Source organism: Bos javanicus, chromosome 19 (genome assembly GCF_032452875.1).
Source record: "Bos javanicus breed banteng chromosome 19, ARS-OSU_banteng_1.0, whole genome shotgun sequence".
NCBI classification, from domain to species: Eukaryota; Metazoa; Chordata; class Mammalia; order Artiodactyla; family Bovidae; genus Bos; species Bos javanicus.
Genome location: NC_083886.1, coordinates 47971051 through 47996321, shown reverse-complemented (window position 1 = coordinate 47996321; position 25271 = coordinate 47971051). Strand labels below are relative to the sequence as shown.

At 35.9% G+C, this 25271-nt stretch overlaps 1 protein-coding gene across 1 annotated transcript in view; it reads right to left on the bottom strand.

Annotated features, from left to right (window-relative positions):
- EFCAB13 (EF-hand calcium binding domain 13) overlaps window positions 1-25271 on the bottom strand; it is a 216171-nt gene that overhangs the window by 37357 nt on the left and 153543 nt on the right. The window contains exons 28-33 of the mRNA XM_061392253.1: window positions 17462-17515; window positions 15630-15734; window positions 11626-11679; window positions 7292-7396; window positions 5119-5178; window positions 3664-3768 (exon numbers count right to left, since the gene is read on the bottom strand). Coding sequence (XP_061248237.1) covers window positions 3664-3768; window positions 5119-5178; window positions 7292-7396; window positions 11626-11679; window positions 15630-15734; window positions 17462-17515 — 483 coding nt within the window. The remainder of the gene's footprint in view (window positions 1-3663; window positions 3769-5118; window positions 5179-7291; window positions 7397-11625; window positions 11680-15629; window positions 15735-17461; window positions 17516-25271) is intronic.

Here is a 25271-nt window from a genome sequence, read left to right as displayed (position 1 = left end):
AAATTTATATTTTTAAAAAAGACTGTCTTCGCAGCATTACAATCAACTGCAGGATAAACAGGTACCTGACCTAACAAATAGGCCATTGGCAGTTCAGATAAAGACTTTCTTGTTAATTCTAGTATAATCTCTGCATGATAATCAAGGCAACAAAACAAGCAATTATGAGAATAACATTGCAGTAAATTAGGATGATATAGATTGCTGATATAAAATAAGTTTTATTAGCAAGTACTAGATTTATTATGAGTTCAACTCTAATTTTACCAAAACTTTTCTTCACCATTTGCTGTGTTGAACTAGAATTCAGCTTTCCCATCATATAAGAGAAGATATGCTAATTACTGGCAAGGAGTCCAGATAATGACTTTGGAAACAACAAAGTACAGTGAAGTTTTATTGCTAAAAGTTCTAGTATTTCAGTATCTAACTCTAGGCATTTATACTTTTTTTTAAGGAGTATCTGAGTAATAGATTTTAAAAGCCCATAAAATCATAATGTGGAAAGAGCATTTAATTATAATTTAGTGGAAAGAATTCAGTTCTCAGCTTGTTAGTAGCATCTTCCTCTTTCCTTTAAATTCATTAATTATTTTATCTGTGCTGGGTCTTCATTGTTATCGTGGGATTTCTTTAGCTGTGGTGAGCAGGAGCTACTCTTCACTGCGGTGCGCCAGCTCTAGGGCACAGAACTTCAGTAGCTGCAGCTTCCCGGCTCTAGAGCACAGGTTCAGAAATTGTGCCACATGGGCTTAGTTGCCACATGACATGTGGGATCTTCTCAGACCAGGGATAGAATCTGTGTCTCACATATTGGCAGGCAAATTCTTTACCACTAAGCCACCATGGAACCCCTTCCTCTTTGTTTAAATTTATTTTTTATTGAAGTATAGTTGAATATCAATGTTGTGTTCATTACTGCTGTAAAGCAAAGTCAGTCAGTAATAATATATATATATATGTGTATATATATATTTCATATTCTTTTTCACTGTGGCTTATTACAGGATGTTGAATATATTCCCCAAGCTATACAGCCATATCTTGGCTATTGTAAATAGTGCTGCTACAAACACAGGGATGCCCATATCTTTTTTAATTAAAGCTTTGTCTGGAAATATGCCCAGGAGTGGGATTGATAGATCATATGGTAATTTTATTTCTAGTTTGCTGAGGAACCTGCATACTATTTTCCACAGTGGTGACACAAACTTACATTCCTACCAACAGTGTAGGAGGGTTCCCTTCTCTCCACAACCTCTCCACCATTTGTTATTTGTAGACTTTTTAATGATAGCCATTCTGACTGGTGTGAGGTGGTACCTCAATGAGGTTTTGATTCACAGTTCTCTAATAATTAGCAATGTTGAGCATCTTTTCACGTGCCTGTTGACCATGTGCATGTCTTCTTTTGGGAAATGTCTCTTTAGGTCTTCTGCCCATTTTTTTTATTGGGTTGCCTATTTCTTTGCTATTGAGTTGTATGAGCTATTGTTATATTTTGGAAATTAAGCCATTGTCAATCACATCATTTGCAAATATTTTCTCCCATTCTGTAGGTTGTCTTTTTGTTTATTGTTTCCTTTGCTGTGCAAGAGCTTGTAAGTTTGATTAGATCCCATTTGTTTATTTTCATTTTTATTTCTATTGCCTTGGGAGACTGATATAGGAAAATATGGGTACATTCATGTCAGAGAATGTTTTGCCTATGTTCTCTTCTGGTATTTTATGGTGTCATGTCTTATATTTAAGTCTTTAAGTCATTTTGAGTTAATTATTGTGTATGGTGAGAGGGTGTGTGCTGACTTCATTGGTTTACAAGCAGTTGTCCAACTTTCCAAACACATTTTACTGAAAAGACTATCTTTCTCCCATTATATATTCTTGTGTCCTTTGTCAAAGATTATTTGACTGTAGGTGTATGGATTTCTGGGCTCTCTATTTTGTTCCATTGATTCACATGTTTGTTTCTGTGCCAATACCACACTGCTTTGATTACTGTAGCTTTGCAGTATTGTCTGAATTCTCTACTTCTAATTCAGTGTCTACTAGTACATGAAGAATTGTGATATAGTAGATATTAAGCTGCTTAGGTCAAGGACTATGGTTGTTTTTACTTGCTATTGTATCTCTAGCACTTAGCAGAACATCCAATATGTGATGCTTAGTAATATTTATTGAATGAATAAATGGTAAAAACAAAAGTACCAATTTTAACATCAGTCAGTCAATCAGTCATTTCAGTCACTCAGTCATGTCTGACTCCTTGCAACCCCATGGACTGCAGCACGCCAGGCCTCTCTGTCCATTACCAACTCCCAGAGTTTATTCAAACTCATGTCCATTGAATCGGTGATGCCATCCAACCATCTCATCCTCTGTCATCCCCTTCTGCTCCCACCTTCAATCTTTCCCAGCATCAGGGCCTTTTCAAATGAGTCAGTTCTTTGCATCAGGTATTGGAGTTTTAGCTTCAGCATGAGTCCTTCCAATGAATAGCCAGGACTGATTTCCTGAATGAATATTCAGGACTTGTTGGATCTCCTTGCAGTCCAAGTGACTCTCAAGAGTCTTCTCCAACACCACAGTTCAAAACCATCAATTCTTCAGCACTCAGTTTTTTTTTATAGTCTAAATCTCACATCCATATGTGACTACTGGAAAAACCATAGCTTTGACTAGATGGACCTTTGTTGGCAAAGTAACGTCTGCTTTTTAGTATGCTGTCTAGGTTGGTCATAGCTTTTCTTCCAAAGAGCAAGCATCTTTTAATTTAATGGCTGCAATCACCATCTGCAGTGATTTTGGAGCCCCCCAAAATAAATTCTGTCACTGTTTCCACTGTTTCCCATCTATTTCCCATGAAGTGATGGGACCAGATGCCATGATCTTTGTTTTCTGAATGTTGAGCTTTAAGCCAACTTTTTCACTCTCCTCTTTCACTTTTATCAAGAGGCTCTTTAGTTCTTCACTTTCTGCCATAAGGGTGGTGTCATCTGCATATCTGAGGTTATTGATATTTCTCCTGCTAATGTTGATTCCAGCTTGTGCTTCTTCCAGCCCAACGTTCCTCATGATGTACTCTGCATAGAAGTTAAATAAGCAGGGTGACAATGTACAGCCTTGATGTACTCCTTTTCCTATTTGGAACCAGTCTGTTGCTCCATGTCCAGTTCTAACTGTTGCTTCCTGAACTGCATATAGGTTTCTCAAGAGGCAGGTCAGGTGGTCTGGTATTCCCATCTCTTTCAGAATTTTCCATAGTTTATTGTGATCCACACAGTCAAAGGCTTTGGTATAGTCAATAAAGCAGAAATAATGTTTTTCTGGAACTCTCTTGCTTTTTCTATGATCCAACAGATGTTGGCAATTTGATTTCTGGTTTCTCTGCCTTTTCTAAATCCAGCTTGAACATCTGGAAGTTCATGGTTCACGTACTGTTGAAGCCTGGCTTTGAGAATTTTGAGCATTACTTTATTAGCATGTGAGATGAGTTCAATTGTGCAGTAGTTTGAGCATTCTTTGGCATTACCTTTCCTTGGGAAATTTTAATATGTTAAGAGGAAAAAAATCATTCTTATTTAAGCCAAATAAGTACTATCAAAAATATCAGCCCCAAACCCCAAATTCTTACTAGGGCACAATGATATCTAAGGCACTTACCATCAACTGGTATATATGGAGTTAGGTCAGTAGGTTCGTCAGCTGTGAGTTTGACTGCCATGTTTCCAAGAATAGCATCAAGATCCTGAACATCAACTTGCAATCCTTAAAAAGATAAAGATGTGAGGAATTGATATAAAACTCAGAATATAATAAATATTAATGCCTATGTACTATGGTTATTAATTTCATCATAAAATAGAGGTCAAGGACATTTAAGTGTTTAAAGAAGATCATTAATGAACTAAAACTAATCTATTAATTTATATAACACAATCTGCTTTTTGTGAAAGCAGATTGAGAAAACACGCAGGTTAATTTTAGCAGAAAAAAAAACAAACATAACAGTTTTTATGTTCAGTTTGGTCACTGTATTTCACTACATGCTATGCTTAGTCACTCAGTCATGTCTGACTCTTTGCGACCCCATGGACTGTAGCCCTCCAGGCTCCTCTGTCCACTGGGATTCTCCAGGCAAGAATAATGGAGTGGGTTGCCATGCTCTCTTCCAGGGAATCTTCCCAACACAGGGATTGAACCCAGGTCTCTTGCATTGCAAGTGGATTCTTTTACCATCTGAGCCACCAGGGAAGCCCAAGACTATTGGAGTGGGTAACCTATACCTTCTCCAGAGGATCTTCCCAACCCAGGAATTGAACCAGGGTCTCCTGTATTGCAGGTGGATTCTTTACCAACTAAGCTACCAGGGAAGCACATCTCAATATATAATAGCCTTAAATTTTAATATATCCACAGCCAAAATTGAGGCAAACCTAAATTGTTAGAACATCTCTTTAAAATAAAACAGGAGATTATTTAATCAATATGAACAGTAGTGTAAATCCTGACAGTGTTTTTTTTTTCTTTTTGTAATTCAAGTGCACTTGCTTCAAAGATGGTTTGAATGAATACATTGACTGTCACACACCTCACAGCACTGAAGCGCCTTTGTTTTAGAGATCTTGGCTGATTTAGATTCCAATCATTTGAACCACTTATTCACTTTAAACTTCCACTCTTATGTTCTAAATTCACCAGTAAAGAGTGAGAACACAAAACACTAGGCTCCCACCCTCAACCTTAATAAAAGTGGAACTCCAGGCTCATACACGCACTCTCTCTCCTTGCAACCTCACTATGTGACCCCAGATGTACTGAGTAATTTTCTGGTCATGTAAGTAATAAGCCTTTATTTTTCCAAAGTTTCCTGATGATTTATATTCAAGGGTATCTGGCAATTGTAACAATAATCACAAGGGCCAATCCAATCACAGCACTGGTTATTGATAGGCTCAGACTGGCACAAAACACATATATATGTATTAAAAGTAATTATGGAAATATATATATATACACATATATATGAATGACAGCAAGCAATATTTAATGACAAGAAAAAGACAAGAGTGACACACAACAGTCTCAATCTGAATTTTCAATTTGTATCTCACTCACCTTTTGTAGCTTTCACACAGTTCAACAACCTATTCTTATATATTTTTCCATCAGATGTAGCTGTAAGAAAATAACATAATTTAGGTCATAGGAAAAAGAACTAGATATACTAAAGCAATACTAAATATCCAAGTACAGTAATATAGACCATAAAATAATTTGCTCCTAAAATTTACCTAATAATAAATAATATTTATTAATTTATTATTATTATTAATAATTAGAGCAAAAAATAATTTGCTCCTAAAATTTATCTTCTAGAAATGATAAAACTAAATGTAAGAAAAATTCTTAATATGGTAAATCTATCAATTCTTTAGCACCTGAGAAAATTATTAATACCTACTATGCTAAAGCAAAAATTTGGAAACTCAGTAGTGGCCACAGGACTGGAAAAGGTCAGTTTTCATTCCAATCCCAAAGAAAGGCAATTCCAAAGAATGTTCAAACTACTGCACAATTGCACTCATCTCACATGCTAGTGAAGTAATGCTCAAAATTCTCAAAGCCAGGCTTCAGCAATACATGAACCATGAACTTCCAGGTGTTCAAGCTGGTTTTAGAAAAGGCAGAGGAACCAGAAATCAAATTGCCAACGTCTGCTGGATCATCGAAAAAGCAAGAGAGTTCCAGAAAAACATTATTTCTTCTTTATTGACTATGCCAAAGCCTTTGACTGTGCAGATCCCAATAAACTGTGGAAAATTCTGAAAGAGATGGGAATACCAGACCACCTGACCTGCCTCCTGAGAAACTTATATGCAGTTCAGGAAGCAACAGTTAGAACTGGACATGGAATAACAGACTGGTTCCAAATAGGAAAAGGAGTAAGTCAAGACTGTATATTGTCACCTTGCTTATTTAACGTATATGCAGAGCACATCATGAGAAATGCTGGGCTGGAAGAAGCACAAGCTGAAATCAAGATTGCAGGGAGAAACATTGATAACCTCAGACATGCAGATGACACTACCCTTATGGCAGAAAGTGAAGAAGAACTAAAGAGCCTCTTGATAAAAGTGAAAGAGGAGAGTGAAAAAGTTGGCTTAAAGCTCAACATTCAGAAAACTAAGATCATGGCATCTGGTCCCATCACTTCATGGGAAATAGATGGGGAAACAGTGGAAACAGTGGCTGACTATTTTTCTGGGCTCCAGAATCACTGCAGATGGTGAAATTGCAGCCATGAAATTAAAAGATGCTTACTCCTTGGAAGGAAAGTTATGACCAACCTAGACAGCATATTAAAAAGCAGACATTACTTTGTTGACAAAGGTCCGTCTAGTCAAGGCTATGGTTTTTCCAGTAGTCATCTACGTATGTGAGAGTTGGACTATAAAGAAAGCTAAGCACCGAAGAATTGATGGTTTTGAATTGTGGTGTTGGAGAAGACTCTTGAGAGTCCCTTGGACTGCAAGGAGATCCAACCAGTCCATCCTAAAGGAGATCAGTCCTGGGTGTTCATTTGAAGGACTGATGTTGAAGCTGAAACTCCAATACTTTGGCCACCTGATGCAAAGAGCTGACTCATCGGAAAAGACTCTGATGCTGGGAAAGATTGAGGGCAGGAGAAGGGGACAACAGAGGATGAGATGGCTGGATGGCACCACCGACTCAATGGACATGAGTTTGGGTAAACTCTGGGAGTTGGTGATGGAGGCCTGACGTGCTGCAGTTCATGGGGTCACAAAGAGTCGGACACGACTGAGCAATTGAACTGAGCTGATGCTAAAGCAAAAACATTTCCTTATTTTATATTTTTTCTAACTCTCTTTTTTTCCCTCTACTAGTATAGTTTTATATCTCTCCTCCTCCTTCTCCTATTTTCTATCAGCATCTCAGTGGAATGAAAGATAACTATCAACATTCCTCAGTCCTGATGTCAAGACTTAGAATTGATTGGGCTATTGATATATTTTAAATGACAATTTATAAATTCTTAAATAGTCAATATATTATCTCTAAAATTTGGATATGTTTAATTATCTCTAATTTATAATTTATCTATAATAAACCTGGGGTATTGGATAAAATGGTTTTTTAAGGATATCATTATCTCCTCAAAAGCCAACTATTGCTTGAAAAACTGAATAACTTTTTTGATGACTATACTAACTCTCTTAAAGGTAATATTAACTCTCCTGAAATCTATGCTGATATTTGAAATACTCACCATAAACTGGAAGTAAATTCACTAGCTCCAAGTGTTCTTTAGGTGTGGGCTCTATTCCCATATTTTGCATGACATTATCCAAGTCACTGAGGTCAACTTCTCCTCCTTCAAAAGAAGTAGAGAAAGATGAGATTTTTTTAAACATTATAATTTCAAATTGTGAAAGTAAAATAAGGCATAATGACACCTGCTAAACAATAAGCAGTCAATTGCAGATACAGAGAATGAACAGTATTTCTTTAACTCTAGCAAAAGAGACATTCCCATAATGGTGGTTATAAAATAATAATTCATACAATCAATAAGGCTTATACAATTTTTAAATTATTATAATAATAAAGATGATGGGTACAAATAACTGTGCAGTATACAGTATGGAATTAAGCTACAAATCAAGGGCAAAAGATATTAGAAAACTCCCATACGTTTGGAAATTAAAGAACATTTTTCTAAATAAATCATATGTCAAAAATCACACTAGAATTTAGAACATATTTTGAATTAAATAACAATAATAATAGTACATATAAAACTTGTGGGATAAAGTAAAGGTGTGCTGAGAAGGAAATTTATAAACTTAAATGTATACAGTAGAAAAGATGAAAAGATTAATAATCTAAGATTCTACCTCAAAGAGTTAGAACAACAACTTAAACCCCTCAAAAGTAGAAAAAAATAAATAAGAAAGAGAAGGAATTACTGAAATGGAAAACAAACTCTAAATAAGAGCAATACAACCAAAACCTGGGTTTTGGAAAGACTTACAAAAGTGATAAATACCTGTACTAATATTAACAAAGGAAAGAAGAGAAAATATAAATAGTGAATATTTCTAAAGACAAAGGGGAAATCACTACAGATTCTACAGATGTTAAAAAGATAATGAGTATATTATGACCAATATATAACTGATTTGAATATTTAGAAGGGACAAAGTCCTAGAAAAACACAACTTAGTAATGATGCAAGAGGAATATAAAATCTTGATAGCCTTATATCTACTAAGATAACTAAACTGGCAGTTTAAAATCTTACCCACATAAAAATCTCCAGTCCTAGAGTGTTTCATCTGTGAATGATGCAATTAAATACAAACTTTTCCAGAGAATTTCTAACTCCACTTAGCAAAAATCCTAAACAAAATATATACACATACACACACATGCTATGCTATGCTAAGTCTCTTCAGTCGTGTTCGACTCTGTGCGACCCCATAGACGGAAGCCCACCAGGCTGCCCCGTCCCTGGGATTCTCCAGGCAAGAACACTGGAGTGGGTTGCCATTTCCTTCTCCAATGCATTAAAGTGAAAAGTGAAAGTGAAGTCGCTCAGTCGTGCCGGACTCTTAGCAACCCCATGGACTGCAGCCCACCAGGCTCCTCCATCTGTGGGATTTTCCAGGCAAGAGTACTGGAGTGGGGTGCCATTGCCTTCTCTGATACACACACATATACAGGCACAAATTGGAGAAGGAGATGACAATCCACTCCAGTACTTTTGCCTGGAGAATCCCATGGACAAAGGAGCCTAACGGGCTACAATCCATGGGGCTGCAAAGAGTCGGACCCCGACTAACACACAGACACAAATACAGATAAAATCACCTCCATTTCTATATGTCAACGACTAGGATATTAAATAAGAAAAATATATATCACTTTCAATTACATAAAAAAACTATAAAACACCTAGGAATAACTCTAACAAAGGAGAGAAATTAAGTTGACCTAAATAAATATAACATTTTCTACTAAGTCACTTCAGTCGTATCCGACTCTGTGCGACCCCATAGACGGCAGCCCACCAGGCTCCCCCGTCCCTGGGATTCACCAGGCAAGAACACTGGAGTGGGTTGCCATTTCCTTCTCCAATGCATGAAAGTGAAAAGTGAAAGTGAAGTCGCTCAGTCGTTTCCGACTCTTAGCGACCCCATGGACTACAGCCTACCAGGCTACTCTGTCCATGGGATTTTTCCAGGCAAGAGTACTGGAGTGGGGTGCCATTGCCTTCTCTGATAACATTTTTAGTGATGTGCTATTACCTTGAACTATTTTCAGTGATGTACTACTAGCTTGAAGTGGCTCATAAGGGCCAATTGTTAAAAATTTAGGAATTTTGTGAGTTAGTTTTCTTTTTTTGATTTTCTACACTGCTGTATTATTTATTTTTAATTTACTTTGTAATTAGAGGAAAATTGCTTTACAATGCTGTGTGAGCTAGTATTTAAATAGTAGCTTGAAATTGGCCAGGGTGAAAGTATTTATACTATGTGCTTAGTCGGCTTCCCTGGTAGCTCAGATGGTAAAGAATCCACCTCCAAGGCGGAAGACCTGGGTTCAGTCCCTGGGTTAGGAAGATCCTCTGGAGGAGGGCATGGCAGCCCATTCCAGTATTCCTGCCAGGAGAATCCCCATGGACAGAGAAGCCTGGTGGGTTATAGTCCATTTACACTATGGAAAGTAAAATATGCTACAAATCAGGTGTTGTTTTTTCCAGAGAGTCATTTCACCAGCACACCACTGATTTTCGTAAGTCAGAAAACTTAACATTGCATAGATGTTAATTCTGTGTAAATTGATCTAGATTCAAATAAAACACTAGCAGGATTTGCAGGGGCAATTAAAAGCTGATTCTAAAATTTATACAGACATGCAAGTGACCAAGAATAACCAAGACAATCTTTATAAAGTAAAGCAAATTTGGAGGACTTACACTTCGGACATTAAGACATATTAAAGCTATATTAAGTGTATAGTATACTGGTACAAGGACAAATAGACCAAAGAAAAAATCCATAATCAGCAACACTTTGTGGTCTTTAATTTATGAAAAAGTTTGCCTTATATTGCAGTGGGGAAAAGGATCATCTTGTCAATGAATGGTGCTGAGTATATATTTAGAAAAAAGCAAATAATGACCCTTATCCCATTGCACAGAAAAATCAATTCTAAGAGGATTATAGGAGAAAATGTGAAAAAAAGTAATAAAGCTCCCAGAAGATAAAATAGGAAAATGTTTGACCCTGGTGCATACAAGGATTTCTTAAATACGCCCCTAAACTCTCTAACTACAAAAGATTGATTAATTGATTCAACTACACATAAAATAGAAACTTCTGTTCATCAAAAGATATAAGTGAAAATGTAATTCATACAGTGAGACATTTACAATTTATATAATCTATAGTGGATTTGTATCCAGAATACATTAAAAACTATAGGTAAAATGCAGGACATAAAAAATTTAATAACTAAAAGAGAGGCATCCAAGCAGACAAATAGACAACAGATATGAACAGAAACTTTACAAAAGAAGTTATCAAAATAAACATGGGAATAAGGCATTAACCAATAAACATGAAAAAGGTGCTCAATATCATTAATCCTCAAGGAAATGCAAGTAATAACCACGGTGGGACACTGCCATGTACTCACCAGAATAGTTACATGGAAAGGACAGACTGTATCAAATATTAGCAGGAATGTAAAGCAATTGGAACTCTCATACACTGCTGGTTGGAGTGTAAAATGGTACAACTACTTAAGAAAATCAATGGACAATATCTAATAAAGTATACACAATCCTATCTTATGACAAAGCAATTTCATTTAGGTATCTGGCCACAGAATTGTGCACATGTGTTCAGCAAGAGGTATATACAAGAATATTAATAGCAATAATAAATTATTTGCAATGGCTCTAGACTGGAAATGTCCTTTAAGAGTATATTAAATAGATCTTTTTGGTATACTCATGCAATGGAATATTACACAGAACTGCATTCAGGTACAATGAATTAATTAGAAGTCATTTCACCTACCAAAGTAAGTTTTTTCTCTAAATATCTCTACTTGCTTGTAATTTAGTGCATTTTATAACTACAGCAGTGAAAAGTACAAACCACTGCCACATGCAACAATATGGATAAATCTCAGAGAAAAACATTTACTATAATGCTGAATGAAAGAAGGCAGTGAAATAGATATAGAAATAAATATAGTGGAATATAAATCATATAGTTCCATCTAAAGTTCAAATACAGATGAAACTAACCTGTGATCCTAGAATAAAGGATTTAATAACCTCTAGAAAGTATCAAAGTAGAAAGTATGAAGGAAGTGGCTATAGGGGATCTTCTGGATTATTGATCTATTTATTTCTTGATTCAGGGTGACACGGATAAGTTCATTTTGCAATAATTCTTAAGCTAGATAAATATGATTTTATAAAACAGTAATTACACACATCATACTTCAGCAAAATATTTGTCATAGAAAAAATATAGTTTCCTGTCAAGAATTAGTATCTTAAATTTATAGTAACATCTCACTAACCTGTAATAACTTGTACTGTATCCATCAGCGTTTTCAGATCAGTCTTCCCTTGAGCTGTTAAATAAGTAAGGCATAACTGATATAGAAAGCAAATTCATAAAAAAAGATTTGCAAATAATATTCCAGAAGCTAGCTAAATTTTGTTACTCCAAAATTCACATTATCCACTGGGTTCATTTTAATGCATACTTCTTAGTTTTCAGAGATTGATTCTATCTTAGTAAGCTGGCCCTTGACCCTTGGACTATAAAGTTCGGCCCAGAGTAAAATATGCTTTCACTAGGCAAATAACCTTATAAGCATGACAGGAATACCAGCCATGCAAGTTTATTCCCTGAAGATTCTAAACTCTGGTAATGCTATAAATTGTAAGCATGGACTGCTGGTCAAAAAAAGTTCGTATTTTTATCTCCAGTCTATTCCTAACTGATCTCTCTTGTCACTCAGAATTGCTGCTGACAAATGGTAACAATATACTAGAGGTAAATATTCATGACCTAACCAAAAGCAGTTATTTGTTTTCTTTAGGAATCATTTAGTCATTTTACTCAGTTATTTATCCAGTCATTTACTGAATTATTTGTCCATCTCTCAATCAACTTTTATGGAATGCCAATTTATATGTCAGGTACTCTGCTAAGTACTGGCTATAGAAAGATGAATGGTAAGCCCTTTTCTGAAGGTAAATAGTACTTCTTTTCCTAAAGCTCACATTAAAGTTACCAGATAGCAAATAAATATAAACATATTATTACAATACAGTGTAGCAAGAACAATGAAAAAATATATGTACAGTGATTATGAAAACAGAGATGAGGTATTTAATACATCCTGGGCAATTAAGGAAAAGCTTTTTGGAAAAGGTGGCTCTCAACTCTAATATGCAAGGAGGAGGAGTTAGTCAGAAAAAGGGGGAAAAGAGGCCCTCTGAATACTGGGGAATACATTAGCAAAGCAAAATTGTGATGAAAAACATGATATATGTCTGTCTGGAATAAAAGTTCAACGTTTGAGGGTAAAATACTAGACTAGATAAGTAAAAGTGAAGTGAAATTGCTCAGTCGTGTCTGACTCTGCGACCCCATGGACAGTAGCCTACCAGGCTCCGCAGTCCATGGGATTTTCCAGACTAGACAGATAAGCAGGGCCCAAATCATGAAGTTACTTACTTGTTTACCATATGAAGGCACGTGAGACATTTCCTAGTACATTACTGAAAACCAATAAATGATTTTAAATTGAGGCATAATATCATTATATTTGCATTTTATATGGATCACTGTGAAGGCTACATTCTGGAAGCCACTGTAGTATGCGAAATCAGAAAAAAAAAAAAAAAAGGACCTAAAATATGGCCATGGTAGCGAGAACAGAGACATGTTGAAGAAATTAAATATGGAATTTTTCAGCATTTTGTTATGAAAATTTCTAAACATACAGCACAGTTGAAAAAACTGTGCAATGAATGTTCACCACCTAGATTCTGCTATTAACATTTTACTATACTTGGTTTGTCACATAACCATCCATCTATTCATCTATGTATGGTATTTTTGAAATTTAGGTTTATGGTATGGACCTAACAGAAGCAGAAGATATTAAGAAGAGGTGTAAGAATACACAGAACTGTACAAAAAAGAGCTTCACGACCCAGATAATCACGATGGTGTGATCACTGACCTAGAGCCAGACATCCTGGAATGTGAAGTCAAGTGGCCTTAGAAAGCATCACTATGAACAAAGCTAGTGGAGGTGATGGAATTCCAGTGGAGCTATTTCAAATCCTGAATGATGCTGTGAAAGTGCTACACTCAATATGCCAGCAAATTTGGAAAACTCAGCAGTGGCCACAGGACTGGAAAAGGTCAGTTTTCATTCCAATCCCAAAGAAAGGCAATGCCAAAGAATGCTCAAAGTACCACACAATTGCACTCATCTCACATGCTAGTAAAGTAATGCTCAAAATTCTCCAAGCCAGGCTTCAGCAATACGTAAACCGTGAACTTCCAGGTGTTCAAGCTGGTTTTAGAAAAGGCAAAGGAACTAGAGATCAAATTCCAACATCCACTGGATCATCGAAAAAGCAAGAGAGTTCCAGAAAAGCATCTATTTCTGCTTTATTGACTATGCCAAAGCCTTTGACTGTGTGGATTGCAATAAACTATGGAAAATTCTGAAAGAGATGGAAACACCAGACCACCTGACCTGCCTCTTGAGAAACCTATACGCAGGTCAGGAAGCAACAGTTAGAACTGGACATGGAACAACAGATTGGTTCCAAATAGGAAAAGGAGTACATCAAGGCTGTATATTGTCACCTTGCTTATTTAACTTATACTCAGAGTACATCATGAGAAACGCTGGGCTGGAAGAAGCACAAGCTGGAATCAAGATTGCCGGGAGAAATATCAATAACCTCAGATATGCAGATGACATCACCCTTATGGCAGAAAGTGAAAAGGAACTAAAAAGCCTCTTGCTGAAAGTGAAAGAGGAGAGTGAAAAAGTTGGCTTAAAGCTCAACATTCAGAAAACTAAGATCATGGCATCTGGTCCCATCACTTCATGGGAAGTAGATGGTGAAACAGTGGAAACAGTGTCAGACTTTGTTTTTTTGGGCTCCAAAATCACTGCAGATGGTGACTGGAGGCATGAAATTAAAAGACACTTACTCCTTGGAAGGAAAGTTATGACCAACCTAGACAGCATATTCAAAAGCAGAGACATTACTTGTCTATGGTTTTTCCAGTGGTCATGTATGGATGTGAGAGTTGGACTGTGAAGAAAGCTGAGTGCCGAAAAATTGATGCTTTTGAACTGTGGTGTTGGACAAGACTCTTGAGAGTCCCTTGGACTATAAGGAGGTCCAACCAGTCCATCCTAAAGGAAATCAGTCCTGAGTGTTCATTGGAGGGACTGATGCTAAAGCTGAAACTCCAATACTTTGGCCACCTCATGCCAAGTGTTGACTCATTGGAAAAGACTCTGATGCTGGGAGGGATTGGGGGCAGGAGGAGAAGGGGACGACAGAGGATGAGATGGTTGGATGGCATCACTGACTCGATGGACATGAGTTTGAGTGAACTCTGGGAGTTGGTGATGGAAAGGGAGGCCTGGCGTTCTGCGATTCATGGGGTCGGAAAGAGTCAGACACAACTGAGTGACTGAACTGAACTGAACAGATAGATGTAAAATGCAAGATTATGTGACAGATTGGAAACATTGGAGAATAAAAAAATGAATACCATATATCTAGCTTAGGTGACTAGACAGTGACACTGATAACTCAAATGAGAGAGAACACAGGACTAGAAGACTGAACAGAAAATAGCGAATTCAATTTTAACTAAGTTGAGGGGAAAAAAGCCTCCTGTGCAGTATCCAAGGGGGAAATGTTTAACAGGCATTTGGACATACCATTTTGAAGCCCAGGAGAGAGTCTGCGTAGAAATGAGATGTGAAAGTCATAAAGCAAGTTGGGGACAGGTAAAACCATGGATAATGATGAGATTATCCAGAGAGTATATAAAATGAAAATCGAAGAGGAATGGGAAGATTCAGGTTGGGGGGAATAATACAGAAGCCAAAAGAACATAATTTCAAGGTCAGAATTATCATCAATATCAAAGACATTAGAAAGCTCCAATAAAAGCAGACTGGATAAAGTCTAATGTAACTGACAAATAGTAAGCAACTTATGTCTTTAGAGAAGTTTCAGTAATATTAAGGAGCTACAGTCAGAATTAAGGAGTTAAGTCAAAATACAGAAGTGAATGGGAAATGTGGAAAGGATGTACAATTTCAGTCTTCCATTTCCTTTTCCACCTTTTAATTTTGCTCCCTGAACATATTCACAGATATGAAAGATGATCTTGGAATTAATCTAGACAACTTTTGCAAGGTTTTTTTTATCATCATAAAATGAATCTGGTCTCAGAAATACTCATACATAAACCTCAAGATCAAGCTTTCCTGAGGGATGCTTTGTATCTAAAATGAGTTACCATTAATGGGAAGGTTTCTTCTCAGCTCTCCAAGTTCTTCTTTGGTGAGTTCAATGTGCATGTTTCCTAGTATGCTGTCCAGGTCTCTGATATTTACCATCTCTCCTTAAGGAAAGAGAGATAAATATGAAAATTCTTACTAATTCTAAAATGTTTCAGTTATTTTGCCTATGTATTATCGATTTTGGGGGGGAGGAGAGGAATATTCAAGACCCCTGGAACCTATATAAATTTATACAGACATTCAATATGGTTAGAATTAAGCTCACTTCCTTTAAACCTTTTTGGAGGAATAAACATACACACCATAAATTTCTAAAAGGAACAGTGCATTATTCTTAATATTATACAGTTTTCAGTGTATTATTCTTATGAAAGAAATAGGCAGTTCTAATGAAATGAGAAAATTACTATGGTTGAAGTAAGAACACATGGGTTTGAATATTGTTCTCTACTATTTATTACCCACTAGAATGTAGGTAAATAACACAACTTCTTGGGAGTCCCAGTTTTCTGGTATATGAGGTGAAGGTGATCCTATCTGTCCCATAGAGCTTCTGTGAGTATAAAGTAACATATATGAAAATATTTAGAACTCTGTCAGCCATACAGAGGTGCTTGACACATTTTAATAACTACCTCTGTGACAAAAGTAGGGTTGGTTTCCCTTTTTAACTCTAACTGGATTCACTGCCTATGCTCACCAAAATCACTAAATGACTATTCTTTTGTTCTGCATTTCATAACTAACCTCAAGCAATAAATTCTATCTCTTCTTTAGGAAAGTTTATTAAAATTCATATCAATATGGCCAAGGTAAGTAAACCAAAAATAGAAAACATCTGCCAAGATAAAATAATTTAAATTATATTGGATCCATACATTGGAGAGTAGCAGAAATCCTTATCAAATGATTAGGAAATAAGATACTAGGAGACAATTTGAGAGTTAATGTATCATCCATCTTACCTTTGAAAGATTTCAAAACCAGCTAAGATTTCACTATGATGCACCTTTGCTATTAGCTAAAGATAAGGCAAAATTATACTCACAGAGAAATGGAACTCATGAGATGGTTTAAGTTTCATAAAGAAGCACTTTTCTGATTTTCCTTATAGATTAGGAATATCCATCTCCATAAAAATATGAAAGCTAGGTCAAAGTCTTTTCACCCTTGAAGCAACATTCTGTCATGTTGAAATATATTGCACAGGTAAAAGATTTTAAACTGTACTAATGTATTTTTCTTTTTCATATTTCCTTTCTCCTATGAATTTCCCTGGTGGCTCAGACGGTAAAGCGTCTGCCTACAATGCGGGAGACCCGAGTTCGATCCTTGGGTCGGGAAAATCCTCTGGAGAAGGAAATGACAACTCACTCTAGTACTCTTGCCTGGAAAATCCCGGATGGAGGAGCCTGATAAGCTACAGTCCATGGGGTCGCAAAGAGTCGGACACGACTGAGCAACTTCACTTTTGTTATCCAGACTATCTAGAAAGAAAGTCTCCATTGCTGATAATCCTGAGTTCTCTACTTCACTCTTTGCTGCTTAGATCCAGAGCTTGATTTTCTCCTCACTTATCAAAACTGGAATTCTATAGTGAAGCACAGGGAAGCCTGGAGTGCTGTAATCCATGGGGTCGTAAAGAGTCAGACACCATTCAGTGACTGAACAACAAAGCAAGATACAAAATAGTTTATCATGGTATATTAACTGATAAATCTAAGTAACTAATAAAAATAATTAATATATAGAGGGTGGCAACCTAATTACTAGGAAACCGTATAAGAATCAAAGCAAAAGGATCTGTTTTGCTGCCTTTTCATCTTACCTTTAAGAGCCTCCATGGTATCTGTTGGGCTCATCTGATTTATTTTTCTCTCAGCTATAATAAAAGATAAATATTTATAATTTATGAACACTGTGGAAGGTTCCAACATTGAATAAAAAACTTTTGAAGGTTAAAATTTGTTTTAGAATTTTGCACAATAGACTTTCCAAATGAAATCAAAGTGGAATAATTAGAACACTTTTCATTTATTTATTGTTTTAAGACAACAATTCTTTATTCATTTATTCATTCAACAACTCAACAGTGAAGACACTCTGCCAAGCAGCAGGGCTACAGAGATAAACAGGACATTTTTAATTTACATTAGTAATATGATGGCTTACTAACTTCAAGTCCACTCATTCTTTCTATCCTCCCTCTAAAATATAAATCCTTTTTGAAGTCATTCACTCTAAAACATAAACCCAAGCAGTCACCAGGTTGCTTTCTGTTATTAGATTTACTTTTCCAGAATTTCATAAAATAGCATCATACACTAGGTATTATTTTGTGAGTGTTTTCTTTCATTTAGATAATGTTTTGGAGGCTCATCCAGCATGTTTTGAATCAGTAAATTGTTCATTTGTTGAGCAGCATTTCATTGTTATGAATATACCCCACTTGTTTATCCCTACATGGGTTGATGGACTGAATAAAGTTGCTTTGAATATTCATGCACAAACATTTAATACATATGTATTAATTTCTCCTGGAAAAATAACTAGGAGTGAAGTTGCTGGGTCTTATGGTAAATTTATGTTCAACTTTATGAGACATACTGACATACGATCTCCACTGTGGTTAGTATACCGTCTAGAAATTGTATGCTCCAAATCTTGTCAATGCTTGGTACTGTCCATCTTTTAATTTTTTCCTATTCTAATGGATCTTTAGTGTGGTGCCTAATAATGACTTAAATTGCATTTCTCTGATGACTAATAATCCTCAGTATTCCTTCCTGTGATCATTAGCCATTTAAATATTTTCTTGTGTGAAATATCTGTTCAAATTGAACAGATAAACCAAATTTTATTGATTTGTCTTTTTATTACTGAGTTGTAAGAGTTCTTGATATTGTTGATATTAGTCCTTTGTCATCCATGTTTTACAAATATTTTCTTTCAGTCTATATCTTGCCTTTTCACTTTCTTAACTGTGTCTTTCACAAAGAGAAGTTTCTAATTTTGATGATATCCATTAATTTTTAATTTCATGCTTATAACTCTGTCATCTAAGAAATCTCTGTCTCTCCTAAGGTCACAAAATTATTCTCCTATATTTTCTACAAGAACTTCTCCTTGGGGCCAGAAATATAAACACTGACTTTGACTAATAAATGCAAACTTTCCTTCTTCATTGAATTTTGGGTTAGTTTCTACTGATCAAATTCTATGGAGACAATATACTTTTTTTTTTTTCAAAAAGTGGCAACTTCAAAACGCATCATCCATAAAACTTCAGCTTAGTTAAATCTTGTACAAAGAATGCAATGGCTGCTATTATTAAAATTCAGATAACCAAAGAACTGCAGATTCTATATTGTGAACAGCTCATTAATAAGAATTAAGATTTTTTATTCTAGTCAGAATTTTGCACTCATCTGTAAGAACCTTAATTTCATCCAGAAGTGTATTTAGATCTATCTTCTCACTAGCTATAAAAAAGAAACACATTTCACAATAAAGTACTTTACATATCAACTCTGATATTATACTCCAAAAATATAAAATAAAGGTTTGACTCAGAATCAGGACATTGCAGTGATGGAATAAGTCATATCACACCCATGGGCCCTTAAGCCTAACCCCATTTTCCAGACCCTGTCTGCTCAGATGGTAAAAAATCTGCCTGAAGGTTCAATCCCTGGGTTGGCCTAGAGAAGGGAATGGCAACCCACTCCAGTATTCTTGCCTGGAGAATTCCATGGACAGAGGAGCCTGGCAGTCTATAGTCCATGGGTTCACAAAGAGTTGGACATGACTGCGTGGCTTCAATTCACTTCACATTTGCAGCCCAGGAACTACTGAAATTCCAATTGCCTAACCTTTTTCTCCCCTCCTCCATTTCTTGCTATTTTACTTTCAGACCTCCTCTTTTCTTCTACTTCTACTCATCTATGTTCTTATTTACCTTTGTCTGTTTTCTTTTCCTAAGCTAAGTCACAAGCATGTCACTGACAGCTGAATCATTCTCAGATATTCCTTACGCCTGCTGGTGACAAGTAAGACTTACAAGAGAAGACAACGTTTAAGTACAATTAAGATTTAAACCCCAATATGGCAAAATAAAGGTAGTTAATGAATCCTCATACAAATATTTAACTTTCTCTGAAAATATCAGTAAAGACAGAAATGCTTACTATCAACTGGTAAGTGTTCTGATGGATTCTGAAATTCCTTATTTGTGAGCTCCACTTCCATCTTCTCCAGAACATTGCTTAACTTTGGAGTATTAACTTTCCCTTCTTAAGAAAGATGAGATAAATTAAACATACACAATACACACACACACACATATGTACACAAACTCTCACATACATCTGTAAACATGCATATACACACTACATATATATATGTATGTTTGTGCATTATATATAATTTATATATTATATAAGTATATATAAATATTGGATTATTTTACATAATGATGAAGGTGAAAGAGCAGATTGAAAAAACTGACTTAAAACTCAACTTTCAAAATCTAAGATCGTGACATCCAGTCCTATCACTTCATGGCAAATAGCTGGGGAACAAAAGGAAACAGTGACAGACTTTATTGGGCTCCAAAATCACTGTGGATGATGACTGCAGCCATGAAATTAAAAGTCACTTGCTCCTTGGAAGAAAAGCTATGATGATACTAGACAGCATATTAAAAAGCAGAGAAGAGACATCACTTTGCCAACAAAGGTCCGTATAGTCAAAGCTATGGTTTTTCCATAGTCATGTATGGATGTGAAAGTTGGACCATAAAGAAGATTGAGTGCTGAAAAATTGATGCTTTCAAATTGTGGTGCTGGAGAAGACTCTTGAGAGTCCTTTGGACAGCAAGGAGACCAAACTAGTCAATCCTAAAGGAAATTGACCCTGAATATTAACTGAACAGACTGATGCTGAATCTGAAGCTCCAATGCTTTGACCACCTATTGTGAAGAGTCAACTCATTGGAAAAGACCCTGATGCTGGGAAAGATTGAGAGCAGGAGGAGAAGAGGGCAACAGAGGATGAGATGGTTGGATGGCATCAGAGACTCAACAGACATGAGTTTGAGCAAACTCCAGGAGATAGTGAAGGACAGGGAAGCCTGGATTGCTGTAGTCCATGGGGTCACAAAGAGTCAGACACAACTGAGCAAATGAACAACAACAAATTTAATACATATTTTACATAAATATATATTTCATACATATATCATGTCTGGGATAAGGACACTATTTCTGTACTTTGTGCTTCTCAGTCTCATTGTAAAAAACATGTGGAATAAAGTTTGTTCCAAAATTAATATAAATAACAAAATCAAAATAAAATCTGATATCATTAATCCTTATATAACAACCAGTTACACCTGTGATGACAAGCTTAAACCAAATTTTAAAAATGCAAAGTTGGTAACTGCCCACTAAATTTCACCAAGTAGATAATAATTATTTTTATATGCTATATTTGCACCATTTCAGTCTATCCTCAAAATAACATGTTAGGTATATTTCAGTTTCACAAATGGTGTGACTGAGGCTGAGAGAAGTGTTACCTGCCTAGAATTGCACAGCTAGTAGCTTGCAGAGCCAGTATTTGAACACAGGTCTGTGTGGTTACATAGTTCAAATTGTTAAATACATCTTATTTCCACAGAGAGACACAATTTTTTATATCATAAATGTAAATCACACAAACTACAATTTTGAAATTAAACCTATGCTTGATAGGAACAATAGTACTATGCTATTATCTTTGGCAATGAGAGAAGTCATTCTCATACACACCAAAGTTTTTCCATTTGTGCAATAAGGATTTGTATTTATCTCTAAAAAAGCAGAGAAGATTTGAAATCTTCCCAATAATTCAATTATTTTTGCCACTAGTTACCACCTATACTAGGAGCAGGATTTGTTTATTTCTACTTCATCCCACTCTTCTAGATTTTTAACTAGTTATTTATTCACTGAAGTAATTTGATTTATTTATTGCAGATTTATAACATCATTGTTTCCATGCAGGTCAAGAACATGACCACTTTAAGAAAACCAGAGTAAATTACATTATTTAGAAAATACATATATATATATATATATATATATATATATATATATAAAGAAATATTTAAACTGTTCACTGTTACAATAATAAAGACTCTCTGTCCATAAAATTCAGTATTAATAGATGTAAATTATCTATCAATCAATAAAATATGATTCACATTTTACTATTCATGAAATAATATGAATAAAAGTCAAAGCCAAAAAATTCAATGCAAGTTATTTTTTCCAGTAGTCATGTATGGATGTGAGAGTTGGACTAAAAAGAAGGTTCAGTGCCAAAGAATTGATGCTTTTGAACTGTTGTGCTGGAGAAGACTCTCGAGAGTCCCTTGGACAGCAAGATAAAACCAGTTAATCCTAAAGGAAATCAGTCCTGAATATTCATTGGAAGGACTGATGCTGATGCTGAAGCTCCAATACTTTGGCCACCTGTTGCAAAGACCTGACTCATTAGAAAAGATCCTGATGCTGGGAAAGATTAAAGGCAGGAGAAGGGGACGACAGAGGATAAGATGGTTGGATGGCATCACTGACTTGATGGGCATGTGTTTGAGCAAGCTTCAGGAGTTGGTAATGGACAGGGAGGCCTGGCATGCTGCAGTCCATGGGATTGCAAAGAGTCAGACACAACTGAGCAACTGAACTGAACTGTGGTTTAGGTGGTTTAGTTGCTAAGTCGTGTCTGACTCTTGCAACACCGTGGACAGAGGAGGCTGGCAGGCTACAGTCCATGGGATTCTCCAGGCAAGAATACTAGAGTGGGTTGCCAGAACTGATACCAAAAGATGGTTATCTTTGTCTTTGATTGTAAACTGAGGGTGATTTTTATTTTTTTGTTCCTCTCTATGCTTCCCTCGTATTCGCCAAGATTTTTTATTGTGAATATGCATAAACAAAACCTTAATACACTTCACTAAAATATTATCGCAAAGTTTCAAGATTTGAGTTCTTTGTCTTCTTATTACTCACTCACCTTTAAGAGTATTCACTGTATCCATCAATTTGAGCTGATTTATCTTTTCATCAGCTGTAAGATAGATACAAAGTTTTAAACAGAAGCAATAATTGATACAGGAAGTCATAAAAAGGAATAATATTTGAAGTTATAAAAATCTTTCAAAAATTATTTGCTTTCTCAAATGGAATACCCAGGGGATCTTCCCCATCCGGGAATCAAACGCTGTCTCCTTCATTGCAGGCAAATTCTATAATGACTGAGCTATGAGGGAAGCCAACTGGAATACAATATAGCTGTTTTTATGGTACCTAAAAGTGACCAATATGTGAAAAAATACGTTTTAGAATTTAAGATAGCTTTTGAGCTATTTTCTATAGTCTTTAGCCCAGTAACTTTTGGGAGTAGAAAACAAAACATGATACTACTCTCAAATAAGAAAAAATGCAGTGGCTCCCCCTGCAGTATTACCTGTAGGATAAAGTCCAGGTCCTCTGTAACACAACCTTGCCTCCTTTACATCAGCTCTTTTTTTCCTAAACTACCACAACAGATTCAGTTGTCTGAAAGCAACCATTATTCCCTTCCTCCTTCCATCTTTTCATCCTTTCCCAAATATTATCTGTGTGTGTGCTCAGTCGTTGATTCACATTTGCCTCTTTTACAACCCTATGGACTATAGCCAGCCAGGCTCCTTTGTCCATTGGATTTTCTTAGCAAGAGTACCAGGATTGGTTGTCATTTCCTCCTTCATAGCAAATGTTGTCTATTTATTCTCAATAATGTAGACCTTTTAGAACTTTAATTTGCATTTTTTCTTCATACTTGTCTCCTGTCCCCAAAGAAACTATAAATTCCTTACTGGCATGAACAGACCTAATTTGTTTTTATCTGGCACATACAAGGTCCTTACTAAATGTTTGTTGTATAAATAAATGAGCAAATTAAAAATAAATCACAAGAAATACCTATTTCTTCCTCATTAAAGACTACAATTCTTAGCTATTATGAGCCACCATTTTATTAGAGCAGCAACTCATTGACTTTTTGTACATACATGTACACTAAGTTGCTTCAGTCACATCCAACTCTGTGTGACCCTATGGACTGTAGCCTGCCAGGCTCCTCTGTCCATGGGATTCTCTAGGCAAGAATACTGGAGCAGGTTGCCATGGCCTCCTACAGGGGATCTTCCCAAGCCAGGGATCAAACCCGTGTTTCTTACATCTCCTGCATTGGCAGGCAGGTTCTTTACCACTAGAGCCACCTGGGAAGCTCTTTACATACATACATACATATATATATATATATATATATAGACACTAGTTCACCATGACTAAGTGGGCTTTATCCCAGGGATGCAAGGATTCTTCAATATCCGCAAATCAATCAATGTAATATACCACATTAACAAATTAAAAAATAAAAGCCATATGATTATCTCAATAGATGCAGAGAAAGCCTTTGACAAAATTCAACATCCATTTATGATAAAAACTCTCCAGAAAGGAGGAATATAAGGAACATACCTCAACATAATAAGAGCTATATATGACAAACCCACAGCAAACATTATCCTCAATGGTGAAAAATTGAAAACATTTCCCCTAAAGTCAGGAACAAGACAAGGGTGCCCACTTTCACCACTACTATTCAACATAGTTTTGGAAGTTTTGGCCACAGCAATCAGAGCAGAAAAAGAAAAGGAATCCAAATTGGAAAAGAAGAAGTAAAACTCTCACTGTTTGTAGATGACATGATCCTCTACATAGAAAACCCTAAAGACTCCACCAGAAAATTACTAGAGGTAATCAATGAATATAGTAAAGTTGCAGGATATAAAATCAACACACAGAAATCACTTGCATTCCTATACACTAATAATGAGAAAATAGAAAGATAAATTAAGGAAACAATCCCATTCACCATTGCAACAAAAAGAATAAAATACTTAGGAATATGTCTACCTAAAGAAACTAAAGACCTATATATAGAAAACTATAAAACACTGGTGAAAGAAATCAAAAGAGGACACTAATAGATGGAGAAATATACCATGTTCATAGATCAAAAGAATCAATATAGTGAAAATGAGTATACTACCCAAAGCAATCTATAGATTCAATGCAATCCCTATCAAGCTACCAACGGTATTCTTCACAGAGCTAGAACAAATAATTTCACAATTTGGATGGAAATACAAAAAACCTGCAGTAGCCAAAGCAATCTTGAGAAAGAAGAATGGAACTGTAGGAATCAACCTGCCTGACTTCAGGCTCTACTACAAAGCCACAGTTATCAAGACAGTATGGTACTGGCACAAAGACAGAAACATAGATCAATGGAACAAAATAGAAAGCCCAGAGATAAATCCATGCACATATGGACACCTTTTCTTTGACAAAGGAGGCAAGAATATACAATGGATTAAAGACAATCTCTTTAACAAGTGGTGCTGGGAAAACTGGTCAACCACTTGTAAAAGAATGAAACTAGAACACTTTCTAACACCATACACAAAAATAAACTCAAAATGGATTAAACATCTCAACGTAAGACCAGAAACTATAAAACTCCTAGAGGAGAACATAGGCAAA